General features: G+C 38.2%; 1 protein-coding gene across 2 annotated transcripts in view; it reads right to left on the bottom strand.

The window, feature by feature from the left end:
• Bbs7 (Bardet-Biedl syndrome 7) overlaps window positions 1–17454 on the bottom strand; it is a 37880-nt gene extending 20426 nt beyond the window's left edge. For both annotated transcript variants that reach the window (XM_051185798.1, XM_051185797.1), the window contains exons 1-10: window positions 17402–17454; window positions 16316–16381; window positions 14831–14893; window positions 14451–14626; window positions 11931–12117; window positions 9928–10000; window positions 9084–9200; window positions 7461–7591; window positions 1908–1992; window positions 946–1048 (exon numbers count right to left, since the gene is read on the bottom strand). In XM_051185798.1, coding sequence (XP_051041755.1) covers window positions 946–1048; window positions 1908–1992; window positions 7461–7591; window positions 9084–9200; window positions 9928–10000; window positions 11931–12117; window positions 14451–14626; window positions 14831–14893; window positions 16316–16381; window positions 17402–17437 — 1037 coding nt within the window. In that variant the 5' untranslated portion in view covers window positions 17438–17454. The remainder of the gene's footprint in view (window positions 1–945; window positions 1049–1907; window positions 1993–7460; window positions 7592–9083; window positions 9201–9927; window positions 10001–11930; window positions 12118–14450; window positions 14627–14830; window positions 14894–16315; window positions 16382–17401) is intronic.
• Between the last annotated feature and the right edge of the window lie 554 nt (window positions 17455–18008).

The following is an 18008-nucleotide window of genomic DNA, read 5'->3' as shown; positions in this document are numbered from 1 at the left end:
TATATAATAATGCTTTCCTAGTGTTCTTCATAAACAAGATCATGCAACTAGTACTTGTGAAATCTGTTGCCTTGAAAGCTCCTAAAGCCTTCAACTATCACCAAAAGAGGTGAGCTTTCATTTTCCTACGAAGTTAGCAAGGGCTACATGGGTACCCAGTCAGTAAAAGTTCTATCAACTTCCATTTCCTTATTGTGAAATTAGCAAGGGCTACATGGGTACCCAGTCAGTAAAAGTTCTATCAACTTCCATTTCCTTATTGTATGTAAGCATGGGGTCAACTTTTCACAGGACATAGCACATTGAGTGGACCATGAAGACAATATCAGCACTGAAGGGAGTCAGGTCCAACAAGAGAAGTTTACAGATCAGAAGGATTCACAGTAACAGTCAACATTAGAGTTAATGACAAAGATCTAGTCACTTCTCGTCATTTATCTGTAATGTGTTGGAAAACAGAAGCAAAACATTGTAACTACCTAAAGCTAAGCAAAGGAAAAAGTGCAATTCTGACCAGTAAGTCAAGAAAGACTAATAAACCCGATGGGTGTGGTATAGCACACTTGGACCCAGCATTTGAATCAGTAAGTCAAGAAAGACTAATGCACCCGATGGGTGTGGTATAGCACACCTGGCCCCAGCACTGGGGAGGCAGAAATGAAGATCAGGAGTTCAAGTTCATCTTCAGCTACAGAAAGAGTTAGAGAGCAGCCTGGCCCATGAGAGACCTTGTTCCACAAAACAAAAACAATAAGAATAATGTATAAGGAAGGTATATTTCAAACTCAAAAGATCAATCAACAATTACTGCTAATTTTCTCAGGTTTACAAACTTTTATGAGATAGATGCACCATTCTGACCTATAAAACAAATTAAGTGTACCTATAGGTAACAAGCAAAGACAAGCACAAACTTTGATGAGATGGGAACAGTAAAAATGTTACCGTAAAGAAGAAATTTTATTCTGCATTTCCTGATTAAGTTTTAGCTCTTCTCCTGGCCCACTTTCCTTATGAGTGGGCTCTGTTGTCAGCCCTGTAATCCAGCCTGTAAAGATGAGGTACAATCATACTTAGTGCTGCCAGCAAAAGCTGGTAACAAAGCCCCTAGTTACAACACCCTTTGTCTACCACCATCAACAGCCCCATGGCTTCTTAGAAAATGGAACAAAAAGGTCAGACTAAAAGTATTCACACCATACAGGAAGTACTTACAAATTTTGTGACACTACTTTTTTCCTTGACGTGCTACAATCTTTCAATTCTTAAAAACCTCACTGTTCAAATATGGTGTAAGTCAGTACTCTGTCAAGTTCAAAGGTAGCTGAAAAGTCAGAATTGGCTGGTACTAACAGTTGTCATGGAAACCGCACTCAAAAGACCACTGTGAGGATAAAGGACCTCTTTATTTAAAGTTAAGTTTTTATAAGAAGTGCATTAGGCCAAAATGTAGTCTCAAATTTAGCAAATATTTCTCTCTAAGCTGAGAAATATAATTTAATTTACTAGAGACAGGCAAAGCTCTCTTCAAAATATTATCCAACATTAGATTCAACACAGGGGCCCTACACATGCGAGGCAATAAAACCACTGAGGTATGTTCCCAGCCATTTTCCTTATTTTTCTTTAATATTACATTTATTTGGACAGGTGTGGAGGGAGGGAGGGATAAACATGCCAGGCACATGACTGAAAGAAGTCTCTCCTTCCCCCACAGGGAACTCAGTTGTCAGGCTTGGCAAGCACATACATTATATACTACCTCTCTCTCTCTCTCTCTCTCTCTCTCTCACTCACTCACTCTCTCTCTCTCTCTCACACACACACACACGTAAAAAAAATCAAATTAGTCAAAAAGTAACTTTACTTTCTCATCTCCCTTCAACGGTCCATTACCATCACATTACCTGAATACGTGGCCAGCACAATTTCATCATAACCATCTTTCCCTAAGCAACCACCCTGGATCGATGTAATGCTTTCAGACAACATCTAAAATAATGGAATATTAACCTCTTGTTAATATTTAAACATTTCAAAGACATGTTAAAATAAGCTACAAAGCCCCTCTTCTTGTCTACAGATATTTAATATATATTTAGAGTATATGTATCATGTGCAGACACTAAGATTAGGAGAGAAAAATCTGAACAAATGCTAGAAAATTCCAGCATTTTTAAATACAGCAAAAAAGAATCAAAATAACCAGCATATTTGTGAATAACACAGCATAATCATTTAAAAAACAAAACTATTTCTCTAAAGAAGGAAGATTTGGAAAATCATATAAACAAAACAGCTGGTAAATTTAGTCTAGTCAGTAAATTTCTTCCAAAATTTTTTTCTTTAATGGGAAAAAATATGTGTTTGCTGTATGTTATTAAGTTAACTTCTAGAACTGTCAACATAAACTTATGGAAGTTATATATTTTAAAATAAAACCATGACATTTAAAAATCATACCCAGTGAACCTAAATACCAGGAAAAATTTGTGTATACAATCACTGACATTGAAAGTAAGAGATAACAGTTAGAATAACTGAAAGAAACAGAAATGTTACATTGTTCCTTTTTATTCTTAAACTTTTATTTTTATTTTAAAATATACCAGGCAGTGGTGGTACACACCTTTAATCCTAGCACTGAGGGTAGCGGGGGGACAGAGATAGCCAGATCTCTGTGAGTTTGAGACCAGCCTGATCTACAGAATGAGTTCCAGGACAGGCTCCAAAGCTACACAGGGAAATTTTGTCTCAAAAAAAAAAAAAAAAAAAACCAAAAAAATTTGTATTATTCATTATAATTATATATATGTATATGTAATGTGTTTGTGTGTATGTGTATGTATGTGCGTGTATGTGTGTGTGTGTATATATATGTGCGTGTATGTGTGTATGCATGTGTGTATGTATGCATGTGTGTGTGTGTGTGTGCATGTGTGCATGTGTGTGTGTATGAGCATGCAGGCTACAGTGTGTATGTGGAGGTCAGAAGAAAATCCGGAGGAGTCATTTCTCCCTTCTCCCCTTTTTACCTCACATGACATGGAGATTGAAATCAGTTTGCCAGGCTTGTGTGGCAAACACCCTCACCCACTATCCCATCTTGCTGGCTCCTCCACTTTAAAAAAAAAAGTGTGTGTGTGTGTGTGTGTGTGCATGACATATCAACGTTTATTTTCATTCCACTTTCCACACATACTTTCATTTTAATGTAATATACTCATATGCGTTTTAATATAATTAGATGGAATTCCTTAAACATATATTTATTTATTTGTATGGATGTATGGGGGGGGGAGGTATGTGCACATGAGTACAAATACCCAGGGAAACCTGAAGCCTCAGAACATCTTGGAGCCAGAGTTATAGGCTGTTGTGAACCATTAATATGCATGCTGGGAATAAAACTTGGGTCCTCTTTGAGAGCAGTACATGCTCTTAAATACTGAGCGATCTTTCAGTCCAGTATGGAATTATATTACATTTATCTATGACCAAAAACTTACATTGAAATTACCTTCACTAATCTGGCACCATTATCGGGCCAAGAATCTATGGTTAAGTCCTAGGCCTTAGGGGAGAACCTCCTACGATTACACCTGCTGATAAATGGAACACAGCATTAAACTGGCTCCCACTGACTTATCAGTGCATCTGTCACTCATCTGAGAAGCTTCTACTTGCAGCAGATGGTGATCAACACAGCTGGCCCAAGGTGCAGAGAACAGGAGACTGTGGAGCGCTCAGGCATAAACACACCACCAAGGCTCAGAGGACATTTCAGAAGTAGCCAAGAGTGTAAGGGCCAGAAACAGTGGACTACTGAAAGAAAACATCTGGACACAGCAGGATAGCTGCATATGAGAACTGATAGTGGTTGTGATAGTACACACAAAACTTGTACAAGCCCAAGCCAGACCAAATCTCAGCATGGAGAGGGGAGCTTGGCACACATCCCCACCCACCTCCAGCCATGAAGCCATTGGCAGCTGTTAGCCACTGGGAGAGAGAGAGGCTGTTTTTTTCTGAGTGTAGTCTCTGGTGAGTCAACCAGGCTCCAGCAGAGGACCACACATCCAAGGGTGTTTTGGGTAGCATAGAATGGTCTTGGGGGATTAAAAAAAAAAAAAAAAAAAAAAAAAAAAAGACACAAAGTCTGGAGGATAGAGAAACAGGGTGGATTTGGAAGGAATTGGAATTGGAGGGGGAGAGTATGGTCAAAACATAGTGTACAAAACTCTCAAAGAAATACTTTTTAAAAAATGTCCTCTGTGATCACAAAGCTCTGGGGAGTAGAAATTTCTATACTGTGAGCACTGGAGGTTTCTATCATTATTAGTATTACCCTTCTGGTCAAAACTAATATAAAGGGGTTGGAGGGATGGTTAAATGGGTAACAGTGCATGCTGCTCTTGCCCAGGACCCAGGTTTGGCTCTCACACTCACATCAGGTGGCTTACAACGATCTCTAACTCCGACCCCGGGGGGATCGGATACCCTCATAAATGTAGGGAAACCACCGATACACATAAAATAAAAATTAATTAAAATAAAAAACTTGTGTTTGCAAACTATTTTAAGTTGCAGTCTTATTTTTTTCATTTTTATTGACACAAGTTCTTATATCAGTCCCTCTGTTATTAGAAAGATTAAAAAAAAAAAAAAACAGCCAGGGAGATAGTGGTTGTTAGTGGCAGACACAAGTGAACAGCAAAATGCCGTGCTGTTCACTAAGGTATAGAACAGAAGTAGAGAAGACTTGAGGTGTAGTACTAAAAGTTGCTCAGAGGCTGACCAGAAAAAGCACATCATCAATCGATACTGTATATACTTGCTTACTTTGAAGCTTGAACTATTTCTTTGTGTGTGTTTTTTTTGTTTTGTTGTTGTTGTTGTTGTTGTTTTGAAGACAGTGTTTGTCTGTGTAGCCTTGGCTCTCCAGGATTCACTCAGTAGACCAGGCAGCACAGAGATCCACCTGCCTCTTCCGGGATTTAAAGACATGTGCCACCGGTATATGGCTCTGAACTAGCTCTTGAATTTTACTTAGCAAGATGATTTTTTACATCAAGACGAACAAGTTTGAACTAAATCTGTAAAATACTCGACTGTGTAATGTTTGAATTTCCGCATCACCTCCTCCATAACACTCTTTGTGGACACTTTTATTTGAAAGCCTCAGTGTAGCCTCTATGAGGCAGCCCTAGAGGCAATCAGACAGCTAGGATTTGAATGCCCAGTGGAACATGTAGCTCCCCATAGGAGCTTCATTTCCAAAATTATGTGCTAATGGATTAATCCAAGTAAGGGCTGGGGAGGGGCTTTTAGGAAAGGATTTGACCGATAAAAGTCTTTAGGTAGAGTTTGAGAATTGGTTCAGGGGCTTTTGTGTGTGTGTGTGTGTGAGAGAGAGAGAGAGAGAGAGAGAGAGAGAGAGAGAGAGAGAGAGAGAGAGAGAGAGAGAGAGAGAGAGAGACAGAGAGAGAGAGAAACACAAATACCATCAGATTTCTCTGGTATTTGAGACACTCTGCGCTATGCTGGGAATCTGCCAGCAAGAGCACCATGACAGATGAAGCTGTACTCCTCCCTCAGAACCAGAAGCCAAGCCTAAGCTCTCTAAGGCAAGGCAGCCTGTCCTCGTGGATCTCATTACAACAATTACACATGGATCTCATTACAACAATTACACACTGTAGACCTAGTGCGCCACTTTCTGAAACAGAATACCATTTAGACAGGCACAGAAAGACTATAGCTCTCATTCACTGGTGGAACATCAAGTGTGGACCTCATGGAAGTTAAGGATAGAATGATGGGTACTGTAGCTTAAAGAGTAGGGAAGGGAAGACTAAGGAAAAGTTGATTAACAAGTACCAATAGTTATCTAAGTGTGAAGTTGTGATATTTGATTTGCTGTATTTTCACTTATTTGTTGAAGTGCTGATAGAGAATCATGACACAGAAGGAAAAGAATATTTGCCACTGTGTAAGCCAATTGTAGATAGCAATTATGTACCATATACTTCAAAGGGCTACAATGAATGATTTTGAGAATTTTCACTAAGAAATATGTTTAACACTATTTAAACATTATACTCAGGGACTGGCAAGATATCTCAGTAGGTAAGAATCTTGTTACCAAGCCTGACAACCTGAGTTTGATCCTTGGGACCCACATGGTAGGAAGGGAGAACCAATTTCCAAAAGTTATCCTCTGGCCTCTACATGCATGCAGTGGTATGTGCTTACATATCACACACATATAAATACCTACACACAAACGTCTCTACAAACGCTAAATATACAAATTCACAAATAAGTAAAACTTAAAAAATTTAAAGGAAATATATTTGGTATACATGAATCAAAACATCATATGATACCAGCAATATGATATCACCATTCATATTTAGTTTCACCTTTATATATCAGAAAAATGAATTAATTAAAAATGAATAGAAAACAGTAGAAAAGAGATTTATATATGCCAGAATGTTTGTCTATGTTGACTCTGTACCTTTCAGTAACATTGAAAATGTATTTATTTATTTACTTTGGTTTATTTGAGACAGAATTTCTCTGTGTAGCTCTGTAGCCCAGGCTGGCCTTGAACTCACAGAGTTCCACCCACCTGCCTCTGCCTCCTGAGTGCTGGGATTAAAGGCCTGAACCACCACCGCCAGGCTACATTTCAAATTTCTGAACTAAATTCCTTTACCTGGCACTTCTTCTTTTCTAAGAAAGCTGGTCCTTGAGTGTCTAGAAGTGAGACTATCATTACTTCTCTGTTTTAAGGTAGTTCCTATGGAATCCTAACTATGTGATATCCACATCTGTGCTCTTATTACCTTAAAACAATCTCATCATTGAAAACCAAACATTTAAATGTTTTGCCTCTACTGTGTTGTTCTGATTCATAAACACTAGAATAAAATATTTAAAACATAAGAAATTAAAATTATATTTAAGAGTGATACTGAAAGGAATTTATTATTCAGTTTAAAGGCAGTACTCTGGTACCCATACCCAAGAATAGAATAGAGATTTTGAGAATGGCAGTATCTTTACTAGTATTTCTTTACCAATGAGCAATATCCTTCTTAGTTTCTGCTTTGGGACAGTCTCACTAAAGTTGCTTACTCTTTAAGGCAGGCCTTGAATTTGTGATCTTCCTACCTCAGCCAGAGTTGCTGGTATTTAGAGGCCTCACCACCAGGTCAGGATAGAACAACAACATTTTGTTTTAAAAAGAAATACTTTGCAATGTGTGAATTTACTAAAATTCAAACTATCAATGTTCTCTACAACAATGGAAAGTGGTAAGTATATAGTCTTCATCTTGCTTCTGGCTTATAGCATTAGGGACAGAACCAGGACTTCATACACAATCGGCAAGGATTGCACTGCTAAACTATAGTCCCAGTACCCACACAAATCTTTCTAAATTAACTTACCTGATCAAATCGTAGCACAGGTTCATTTGCATTCTCAAAACTATACACTTCCACCATTCCGTCATCTCTCCCAACAAGCAAATCTTTAACCCCATCACCCATGATATCAAAGCTGTCAATGCACAAGATGCCTACAAAAAAGGGGTTGGTGAAAGTAACAAGAGTGATGGGTTAGAAAACCAAGAGATGCAGGAGAATATATACATGCATTCATATATTTTCGTACCACATAGTTATGAAAATTTTATATAATCAATTAGAATTGAGTAAAGAAAAGGAACAACTTTGCACATAATTAGGTGTTTTATTTATTTAATTATTTACTTATGTATTTATTTTTCTCTTTCCCATCTACATTCATCTATTTCCAAAGCTTTAAATGCAATTTACACAGCAATGGACCTACATTTACAACTTCCTTTAGCTCTGGCTTCTCAGTACGCCCCAGGCTCTTATGTCCAATTTGTCACCTTCCTGTACACATGGGAATCTCAAACTTTTCATGCCCTGAGCGAAATTCTTTAATATTCTGCACACTGTATCAGTACTGTTCTCTCTTCAGGGTTCCCGTATTGTCAGTACACTATGCCTTTCCTCTGGTGCATAGGCTAAAGAATTCTAGGCTCTATCTCTGATGTCATCCTCCTCACCCTCTGTGTCAAGACCCTCCACCTCCATGTACAGAGTCTCCTTTTTCTATCTCCATTGTAGTAAGGATGAACCAGGCCGCTGTGGACCATGATAAATCATGCTGACTACAACTTGAGAGTGGTCTCGATGTTTCCAGTGTGGACGTTTCTTCCCAAATCCATTCTCCACACAAACCTATTTTGCTTCTTTTCAGTGAATTTGATCCTGTCACACCTTCCACATACAATTCTCCCTGGACTTCCCACTGCACTCTAATTAAAATTCACTCCTCCGAGGCTTCAAAGGCCTGCAGTTTGGCCTTACTCCTCTAACGTCTCCTCGGGCCACATTACTGCCTCCCAATGAATCATGCTCACCTGTCTCAAGGGCTTTGCAAATATTTTTTCCTCCTCAGAATATTCTTTCCCCCACACCTTCTCAGCTCAAATTCCTCTTTTCTAAAGCACTTTCTCTGATCATCGAGTCTAAGGAGCCACTTCCATTGTCCCTCCTCCATACACTAAACCTGTGTTCTCCGCATGTGACCAGTCAGCTCTTCTTTGTTTCCCCTAGCAAGTATTTGCTAAAGGATAAATACACAAATATCCTGTACATATAAATAGCTATCTCACTACCTACCAAGTTGGGAAATTTATAAACTCTTTAGAAAACAAATAGTTTCTGACCCACTAATACATTCTTTACATCCCACCAAATGCCTCAGATCTCTAATAAGTCTCCATTCCAGTGGGGTTTAACATGGAATAATGGAGATTAACCTATACATCTATCCCAAACTACAAGTAGAACTTCTTATTTTAAAAATTACATCTATAATACAATAGATGCCATAATTAAATAGTGGATAAGTCAGAGGTGTCTCTGTTAATCACTAAGCCTGCTATATAATATAATTAAAACAGAATAAATTGCATACTCTGTTTTATTAAATAATTGTTGAAATTTCATAATCTGAACTATATTGAAATGTACCTCCCCGCTTTTTGTCATTTCGAATTTCCCATTTGTGTATTGGCTTGGATATGGTGATTTGAATAAGCCCGAGCTTTCCATCGGATGTGCCAAACAGAAGGCCTTCTCCAGAGTCACCTGGTTAAAATTAAAGTGAACACGTGAACACTAGATCTTAAAAAAAAATTTAATGTCAAAAATCTCACTTTTCAAATATTACATAAAAGCCAAGAAACTTCACTTGGGGTAATTTTTTTTAAAAATTGGTCTATATGTATCAAAACATCATATGATACCACTATTTATATAGTTTTTATTTTTATATATTGGAAATATAAATTAATAAAAAATAAATTAATAAATTAATAAAAATAAAAAAAAATTTCATGTGTGCCAGAATTCTTATCTATGTTGGCTCCATACCTTTTAATTACATTTAAAATTTCTGAACTAAATTCCTTTACCTGACATTTCTTCTTTTCTAAGAAATCCAGTCCTTGGCTATCTAGAAGCAAAACTATCATTACTCCTCTGCTTCAAGGTAGTTCCAATGGACTCCTAAATATGTGATGTCCATGCCATGCTCTTATTACCTTAAAACAATCTCAGCAATGAAAACCAAACATTTAAATGTTGTACCTCTACTGTGTTGTTCTGATTCACAGAAACTAGACTAAAATAGTCACCATGTGGTCATAAGGTAAAGCTATTACCTACATTTAACTTCCAGTTAGATGTGCAATACTTCACAACTAAGCAGAAGAGAACACAATTAACTCCGCTACACTCTGCACACACTTCCTGCTTTTACTTAGTGGTATTTACACTCATTACTGGCTATGAGTAAGTACTGAAATCTGATTACCGCCATCTCCATTATGTAGAGCTAAGACCATGGGTGGGCCAGGAACTTCAATTTCATACATCACATCAGATCCCTGAAGGAAAACAAGAGTTATAAAAGCTGAAGCTGAAAATAAAACATTCAAAAGAATACAGGAAACCATGGGAAACATCAATATCTAAATCTATTAACTTGTAAAACATTTAAAATAAAAGTACTTTAAGAAAGTAAGTTGTAACTGGGCAGTGGTGGTATACAGCACCCAGGAAGCAGAGGCAGGTAGATCTCGGTGAGTTTGAGGCCAGCCTGGTCTACAAAGCTACACAGAGAAACTCTGTGTCAAAAACAACAACAACAACAACAAAGTAGATTATAAATATGAATGTGTTTTTCAATAATTTTACATATATTAACATATTGAAAATGAAACACACACAGACCAAGGAGAAAAATATATAATATGTTCTCTACTTCGAACTGTTTTCATTTTTAAAATTTGAACCTTATTAGAAAAAAAAAACATAATTAACCAGATCCAAAGATCAAACAACTCAATGAACTTCTAAACAGAGGAGCCAATAGTTTTCATCTTTAATATGTTGTGTGTCTGAAAATCATATACTGGTAAGCACCTTCTAAAACTTTCCAGGATCAAGTGCTATTTCTTCTGTCTTCTCTTGTGTTAACTGGTGGGTTTAAGATAGAATAACTTCAAAACTGGGCACACCCAAAGTTGCTTCCAAAGGGGAACCCTGGCCTTGCCTTTTGGTAGTCCCCCAAACTCACTCTAGCTAAGAGACAGAATCATCTACTACTCAGATATGAAAACAAGCTATTGTCTTTTTTCTTGTTGTTTTGCCACTTACATAGTTCAATGACTACACCATTTACAAGATTTTAACAGATTTACAACATGGAAAAGAGCCATATGCTTATCCTTCATTAATCATTATAAAGTTTGTAGACATCTACAAGTAAAACAGAACATCTACAAGTTGTAAAAGAGGCACGTTCAGGGGACGGAGTAGTTTCAAAGGCAGGAAAGGGGAAATGAGCAAGTCTGAAAGACAGCAATTCCATTTCTCCTTTCACAGATCCTTGCTGGTTTATTTCTAACAATAAGAATGTAGGCAGGCATGGTAGCACACATTCCTAGTACTTGGGAAGCAGAGATGTGGATCTCTGTGAGTTTGAGAGTAGCCTGGTCTACAGCAAGTTCTGGTCCATACAGAGACTATATGGTAATACCATGCCATGAAAAAGTAAAATGATAAGTAAATATAAATAAGAATATAGATAGTCTTTTGTGAAACAAAGCTGAACCCTAGAAATCAGCTAGGTAATTTCCAGTGGAATGCTAGCTCATTCATTTCTGCTTTGTGTTCTTTTGAAACAGGATCTCATCTATCCTGGGCTGGTCTCAAACTCATTACACATCTAAGGGTGATCTTGAATGTCTGATTCTTCTGCCTCCACCTCCTGAGTGCTGTGATTTGGGGCTTGTAATACAACATCGGGTTTATGTAGCCCTGGAGTTCAAATCCAAGGGTTCATGCCTGGTAGACAAACACTCTACCACTTACTTATGCAATGAGAATTATTTACTGAGTACTTTATCCTACATACTGTGATTAAATGGTTGATAAATTCAAATTATTTGTCACCCACTCTTCTACCCCATTTTTCCTGTTAATTTCGAGGACTAGAAAAGTAATGAAAGAACAAAATGTTGGCAATAGTCATCTGTATTGAAGTGTCCCATTCTGATGGTCTGCATTCATGATTGGGGACAGGGAAGCAGAAGATAGCCTTTTCCCTCCCTAGATGTTTTCTAAAAACTCTCCAAAGAGCCCAACACATCTGCCTGAAGAAAGAGAGAAATTATCAAATGTAAAAATATTTTCTCACATTCAGCTTTACATAGGATACTTAAGGCAGGGATCATTAAAGAAACCTCAAGCATGAAGAAGTCATAATGATTTACTGAATAATGAAAAAAAAATCTAAAATCCAAAGGACGTCACCTGTAAAACTCGGAGCACCCTGTCTTGGCAGGCCAACACCGGCGTCATTCGAGATAACCTTTCCACAGGAAGGCAGATGACATCATTGATTTTGTCCCCAGAAAGGTAATAATGTTGGTCTTTGCAATCACAGTAATGATTATAGATGTAGCTTGCACTGAGAAAGAGGTCAGAGCCAGATATGTACCTGAGGACATTCAAATAGTAATTTAGGACATTCATATTTTAAAGCATAGGGAACTGATTTTCTTTTAGTAGTGAAAAGAGTTTACTTACATTTTATATAGATAAGTTTTGTTTCATTTCCCACCCTTTTATATCCCCCACTTAAAAACAGGATCTTGTAGGCTGTCCTGATACCTCTCTATGAGCTGAGGATAGCTGCAGAATTATGCCAGCCTGCTTCTACCTCCCAAGTGCGGAGTTCTAGGTACAAACCATGCAGCTTTAACTTCTAGTCATTTTGACATAACACTGTAAGTTAGGCTTCTCATTAAAAAGCTCAGAAAAATGAAGAACAGGAAATAGTATCAAAAGAGAAACTTTTAAAATGTGTACCATGCACCAAGCACTGTCCTAACTGATGCACCCAAATTAGCACATTAGCACTATATCATACTATGTAGAATGTTATTATCCCTTTTATAAGTGAATAGCAGAATGTTAACAGGACTGATGGCTAATACTACAGCATGGGTAATTTCAGCTCCAGTATTAGCCTCACATTAATGTGCCTAGGAAAGCACACCTCAAGTGAATTGACTTTAAAGTAAATGATGAACGATGGTTAGAATGCTATCTTGAGGATAATTCATTTATAATTGTTTTAACAAAGTTTAGCTAATAATCACAAAGTTTTAAATTCATCTACAAGGGCATTTCAAACAAATTATAATTTGTTAGAAATTATTTTCATTGTTGCTGTTAAATTCTTGTCTCACTTCACTAAAGCATTGCATAGAATGACACATAATGTCTGTCTACTATAAAAAGAGATGGAGTGAACTAGTGGCTTTCAAACCAGGTCTCTGGCTACGCATTCAGCTTGGCTGCATCATGGCAAAGGAAGAAATATAAAAAGCACTCTTTGTTACTCTGATTACCAAAGGTGAGGGATCTATCGTTAGGCTTCCCAAGAGGTCTTGGGTTAGCAGGCCTAAGAGACTAGGTTAGTAGTTGGTTGGTGGTGGTGCATGCCTTTAATCCCAACACTCAGGAGGCAGAGGCAGGAGAATCTCTGAGTTTGAGGCCAGTCTGGTCTACAAAGTGAGTTCCAGGACAGCCAAGACACCTAGACTACACAGAAAAACCCTGTCTCAAAAAACAGAGAGAGAGAGAGAGAGAGAGAGAGAGAGAGAGAGAGAGAGAGAGAGAGAGAGAGAGAGAGAGAATTTGGTTTAGATGAATTGAGGCCTCTCTAGCCCCCATGGCTCAAAAACTAAAATTTCAGGATTGACAATGGCTCAGAAGGTAAAGAGCTTGCCATGAAACCCTGATGATCTGAATTTCTCCCTAGAACTCTCCTTAGTCTCACATAGGACACTGGTTCTACAAAGCTGACCTCTGACCTCTACCTATAAACCACAGCACATGCCCACACATACATCTTTCTCTCCCTCTCTTCCCCTACCTCTTAATAGGAAAAAAAAATCTAAATTTTTAATTGTGAAATTTCTCATGCCAGGAAGTCACTTATTTTTCACCAGTGCTACCCAATTCTCTAGAAATCACAACACTTAGTGGTCATCAACTGTAATGGCCAGCGTTTTGCCTTATTTTGTCTTTTGGTTTTTAAGACCAGGCCTCACTCTGTAGTCCATACTGATCTTAAACTCATTATACAGCTCAGACTGACCCCAGATTCACAACAATCCTACTGTCAAGTGTGGGGACTACAGACCGGAGCCACCATATTCAAATACTGACAGGCTTTTAAAGTGATATTGCTACCTCAAACGAGAACCACCAAAGACACTTGAGGAACAGGAATCTGTACATCTAGAGAGGTTTTTAACTTTTTACATATACCTTGATCATGATTATAACTGAACCAATCAGGCAGTAGAAACTGAATGTAGTCAACAGCGTCACACTTCAAAAATAATTAGTAGAGAAGATTTAGGATGTTCCCAGCAATAAATTATGTCAGAGGTGACACATATGCTAATTACCCAGATCTGACACCACACATCATGTACATGCATTGACTATCACCGTGATTTATAAATGCACACAATTACTATGTATCCATTAAAAACACAAAACATATTTTTAGAAATGCCTCTCAAACAAAAAGTGAATGTGAGTGTCTACACACAAATACATACTATACAGTTAAATACATTACAAAAGTCAATCAACTTTGCATTGATTCAAGGTTTTGACTAGGGAAATACCTGTAGCCAGTTTTATTTTCCAGAAAACCTACTAGCATATACCAATTTAATAAGATGTTTTATATCAAACCAATGTGTTATATATATAGATGCATATATAAACTTGAAAGAGAATGAAGCATACATAGCTTTAATGCTTTCAGTGAGGTTTGTCTCAAAGGAGAGAAACTGTTTTCCTCTCTTTGTGAAGCCTCTGATTTCAGACCCTGCAGCAAGGAAGATTTTCTCCTGGGGTGTGTTGAGAACTCCTCCTAGTTCCAGCCTCGAAATCTTCTGTCCTGGTAAAGTCTTGAAGACTGGCTGCAAAAATAAATTGAGGAAAAAGTTGCGTACAAGTTACCTTATTGTTGTAAACATTTTCCTTGACTATAAAAGCTATGATTATATATCATGTTACAATTTATTTTTCCATTTCTATATTTTAGGAAACTTATAACTTAGGATTGTTCAGCAAGGAGAGCATCTGTCTTTTGGAAAAACCTTGCCTTAAATAGCTCCACTCACCACCGCCTCTCCTTTCTTCATGCCGAAGCACATTACGACCCCGTCCTGATCTCCAACAACTGCCTGTAACAGATTGATTGAGAGTGTGCACTTACTGTCATGCTGAAAAGTTCACAGTGCCTTCAGATGACACACTGCAGGGATAGCCAAGAAACCTCATCAATTTAAAGACAGCATCAAAAGTTAGAGTAATCTGAAAAAGCTACTTAAAATGTCTTCCTTTATTTTCAACTATGTATTCATGCAAGCTGATTTAGTGAGGCTTTTCTCTATTTATTACAACCAAAACAAAACACCATAACAGACTGAATGCAGAAAAGAAACCACCTACCTTTGCTTTTGACACACATTTCAGAATTTTCAAAAATATTTCACTGTTATTTCTAAATTCTTCTATTTTGAAAATACACTTTTAATACAAATAAGTTTTTGTGTAAACATGAGTTTGATTCTTTTGCTATTTTAAATACTTCTTAGATTTAAATTTAATAGCATAAGTACTGATATTACATAAATAAGTTCTTTCAGATCCTCAACAATTTAAATGATTAAAATTCTTGAGACGTGCTTTTATATCTAGAATCTAGTAAACAATAATCAGGAATCAGTTGATTCTCTTGAAGTTCTGTTTAAAAGGTCAGATTTTTCTCATATTTAAATACCTTAGAGAGACCACCCTTATTCAAATCAATTCAAAAAAGTAGCCAAAGGTTAAGTAATGTATTTAAGTATGTTTATCAAGAAAAAAAGAAACCTCTCTACATTCATCTTGAAAATGTTGATATGTCAAAGTAATACATTTGCTTTGCAACTATTAAAATACCCTACTATCCTACAAAAATAATTGGTTTATGTCTATAAGAAGCCAAGTTAATCCAAAGTTCAACATTAAAGACAATAACTCTAACGATAAGAGAAAATTTAAACCAGGCATGATTGCACATGCCTATAATTCCTGAACTTTTGATGATGAGGCAGAAAGATTGAGAGTTCAAGGCCAGCCTCAGCTACATGGAAACTGGTCTCAAAAATAAATAAAATCAAAACAACAGAATAGGAACTTGCAAGGAATTACATTATCAAAATTCTGTTATATTTTGCACTTCTTTTTACACACATACATCGGGTACACAAAATGAATTATTACCAGGAAAAGGAGTGTTTTGTTTTGCAGTTCTAGGGATTGACTTCAGGGTCTCTAATAGGTTACACAAGTTTCCCTCAGGAACTACAACTGAAGCTCAAGATGTACGTTTTTTATCAAGTTTTCTTACACAACTCACTAACTGAATGCAATAAATCAATGTCCAAGAACATGGCTATCTCCAAAGATTTATTCATATTTCATCTTCTACTGAAGTTAAAGACGCTCATTTTTCATGTTGACATTAGCACTTATTACACATTAAGTTACTAATAAGGATGGCAGGATGAGCCTCTCCCGGTACAGCCTGGAGAAGGTGGACAAGTCAATGCCTACTGCACCTTTTGTGTAGCTCTTTGTCTTGAGGCAGGAAGCAACTTCATAGTCTTCTGAGAGGTCACTCCCACCTAAGCAAACAGACCAGCCAACCGGTGAGAGTCTGCTGCCACACTCTACTTTGACGTTATTACATCGGAAATTTAAAAAGAACAAAAGACCGGATCATAATGAGTTTTTAATTCTTTCACTGAAATGAATATTCTTATTAGTTAACATTTACCAATGAAGTCAGAAAAAGTCAGAATACAGCAAACAGCCCCAAATGTATCATAATTAAGTAAAAAATAATTCTGTAACATCACTGATGAAGAGTGATGGAAAATGGGGGGCTTTTGCTGAAGTGACATTGACGCTGATGTTCAAACCATCCAGTGTAACTATGGTGACTATTTTACAAAAGGTGGGGGGGGGGGGTGAAAGCAGCGTGCATGGCTTGTTCATCAGAGGCAACTGTCACCAGAAGCAGGAGAGAACTTAAAAACAACCCGTCATGGAACTGCTTATAGTACAGATATGACTGTATTCTGAATTTTTAGGCATGGTGTTAAAAGTTTTAAACAATCTGTTTACCTTGACATTTTCAAGTGCTTTGAACCATGGCTCGGGGAAAGTCGAACAAGGAGGTTGTAGGCCCTACCAACCCATGGAGATGGTGACTAATTGGCCAGACCAAGCGACATTAACAGGATGTAGCAATCAGCATCCATAAGATAAAAAGTGAAGTATCTGGTCCAACCTCCTGGGAAGTAGTCATGCACTGAACGGATATTGGCTCTGGAGTCCCACACTTTGATTCAAATAGCAACCACATAATTTTTTAAGTACAGGGCAAATTACTTAACCTTTCCTGGGCCCCCGACTACCTAGTGGTAAACTTTCATGAAGATCTAGTAAGCTCAGTAGGGTTGTGATGGTTTCCTGGAATACGGCTGGTGTGGTCAGCTCCAGGCGTAGTGATAGGGCAATCGAGGCCACTGGGGACAGCTGGGACACCCCCTAGGACCCGGGCCTGGAGCGACTGCTGCTTCTCCAGGCCTGCAGACAGCAGCCCCACGTCCACCCAGGAGGGCGCCCGCCGACCGGTTTACCTGGAGATAATCAGCCCGGCTTAAAACCAGGTCCATGGCGGCCGCACAGAGAGCTCGGGATCTGCTGCTCAGTCTGGAAGCCTTCTCTCCGTGAGCCCGCCACTCGGCAGACCCCGGAGCCTGCGTCAGGCAGCAGCGCCAGGCAACGCCAGCTCCACACGTGACCAAGGGAGGCTCACGGTGAAGCCCCGCCCTCTCCCTGTGAGCAGCTCCTGAACTGCGAGCTTCGGAGAGAACAGGGCGGAGGGGGCGGTCCTTAGACCCGAGCCGGTTTCCAGGACAACCAGGGTGCGTTCTCCACCTCCCAGCTCTAGCCTGCTGGGCAATCCACCTAAATTCTTCAGCTCAGCCTGGACCTCTTGAGAAGCACAGATTTTGTGCCTTGTTCTACTCCTGGTTCTTCATTTTAGGCGTTGTTATACAAACTTTCCCTAAAGATTTGTTTTTATTTGTGTGCATATGAGTATTGCATGCATGTATTTATGTGCATCACTTGCTTGTTGCCTCCTAAGGATGTCAGGCCCTGAGATGTATTTGATGACAACCGAACCTGGGGTCCTGTGCAAGAGCAGCAAAACAAAACTGTATTCATGTATTTATTTAATAT

The sequence above is a fragment of the Phodopus roborovskii genome, unplaced genomic scaffold (assembly GCF_943737965.1).
Source record: "Phodopus roborovskii unplaced genomic scaffold, PHOROB, whole genome shotgun sequence".
NCBI lineage: Eukaryota > Metazoa > Chordata > Mammalia > Rodentia > Cricetidae > Phodopus > Phodopus roborovskii.
This window is presented reverse-complemented; position numbering and strand designations above follow the sequence as displayed.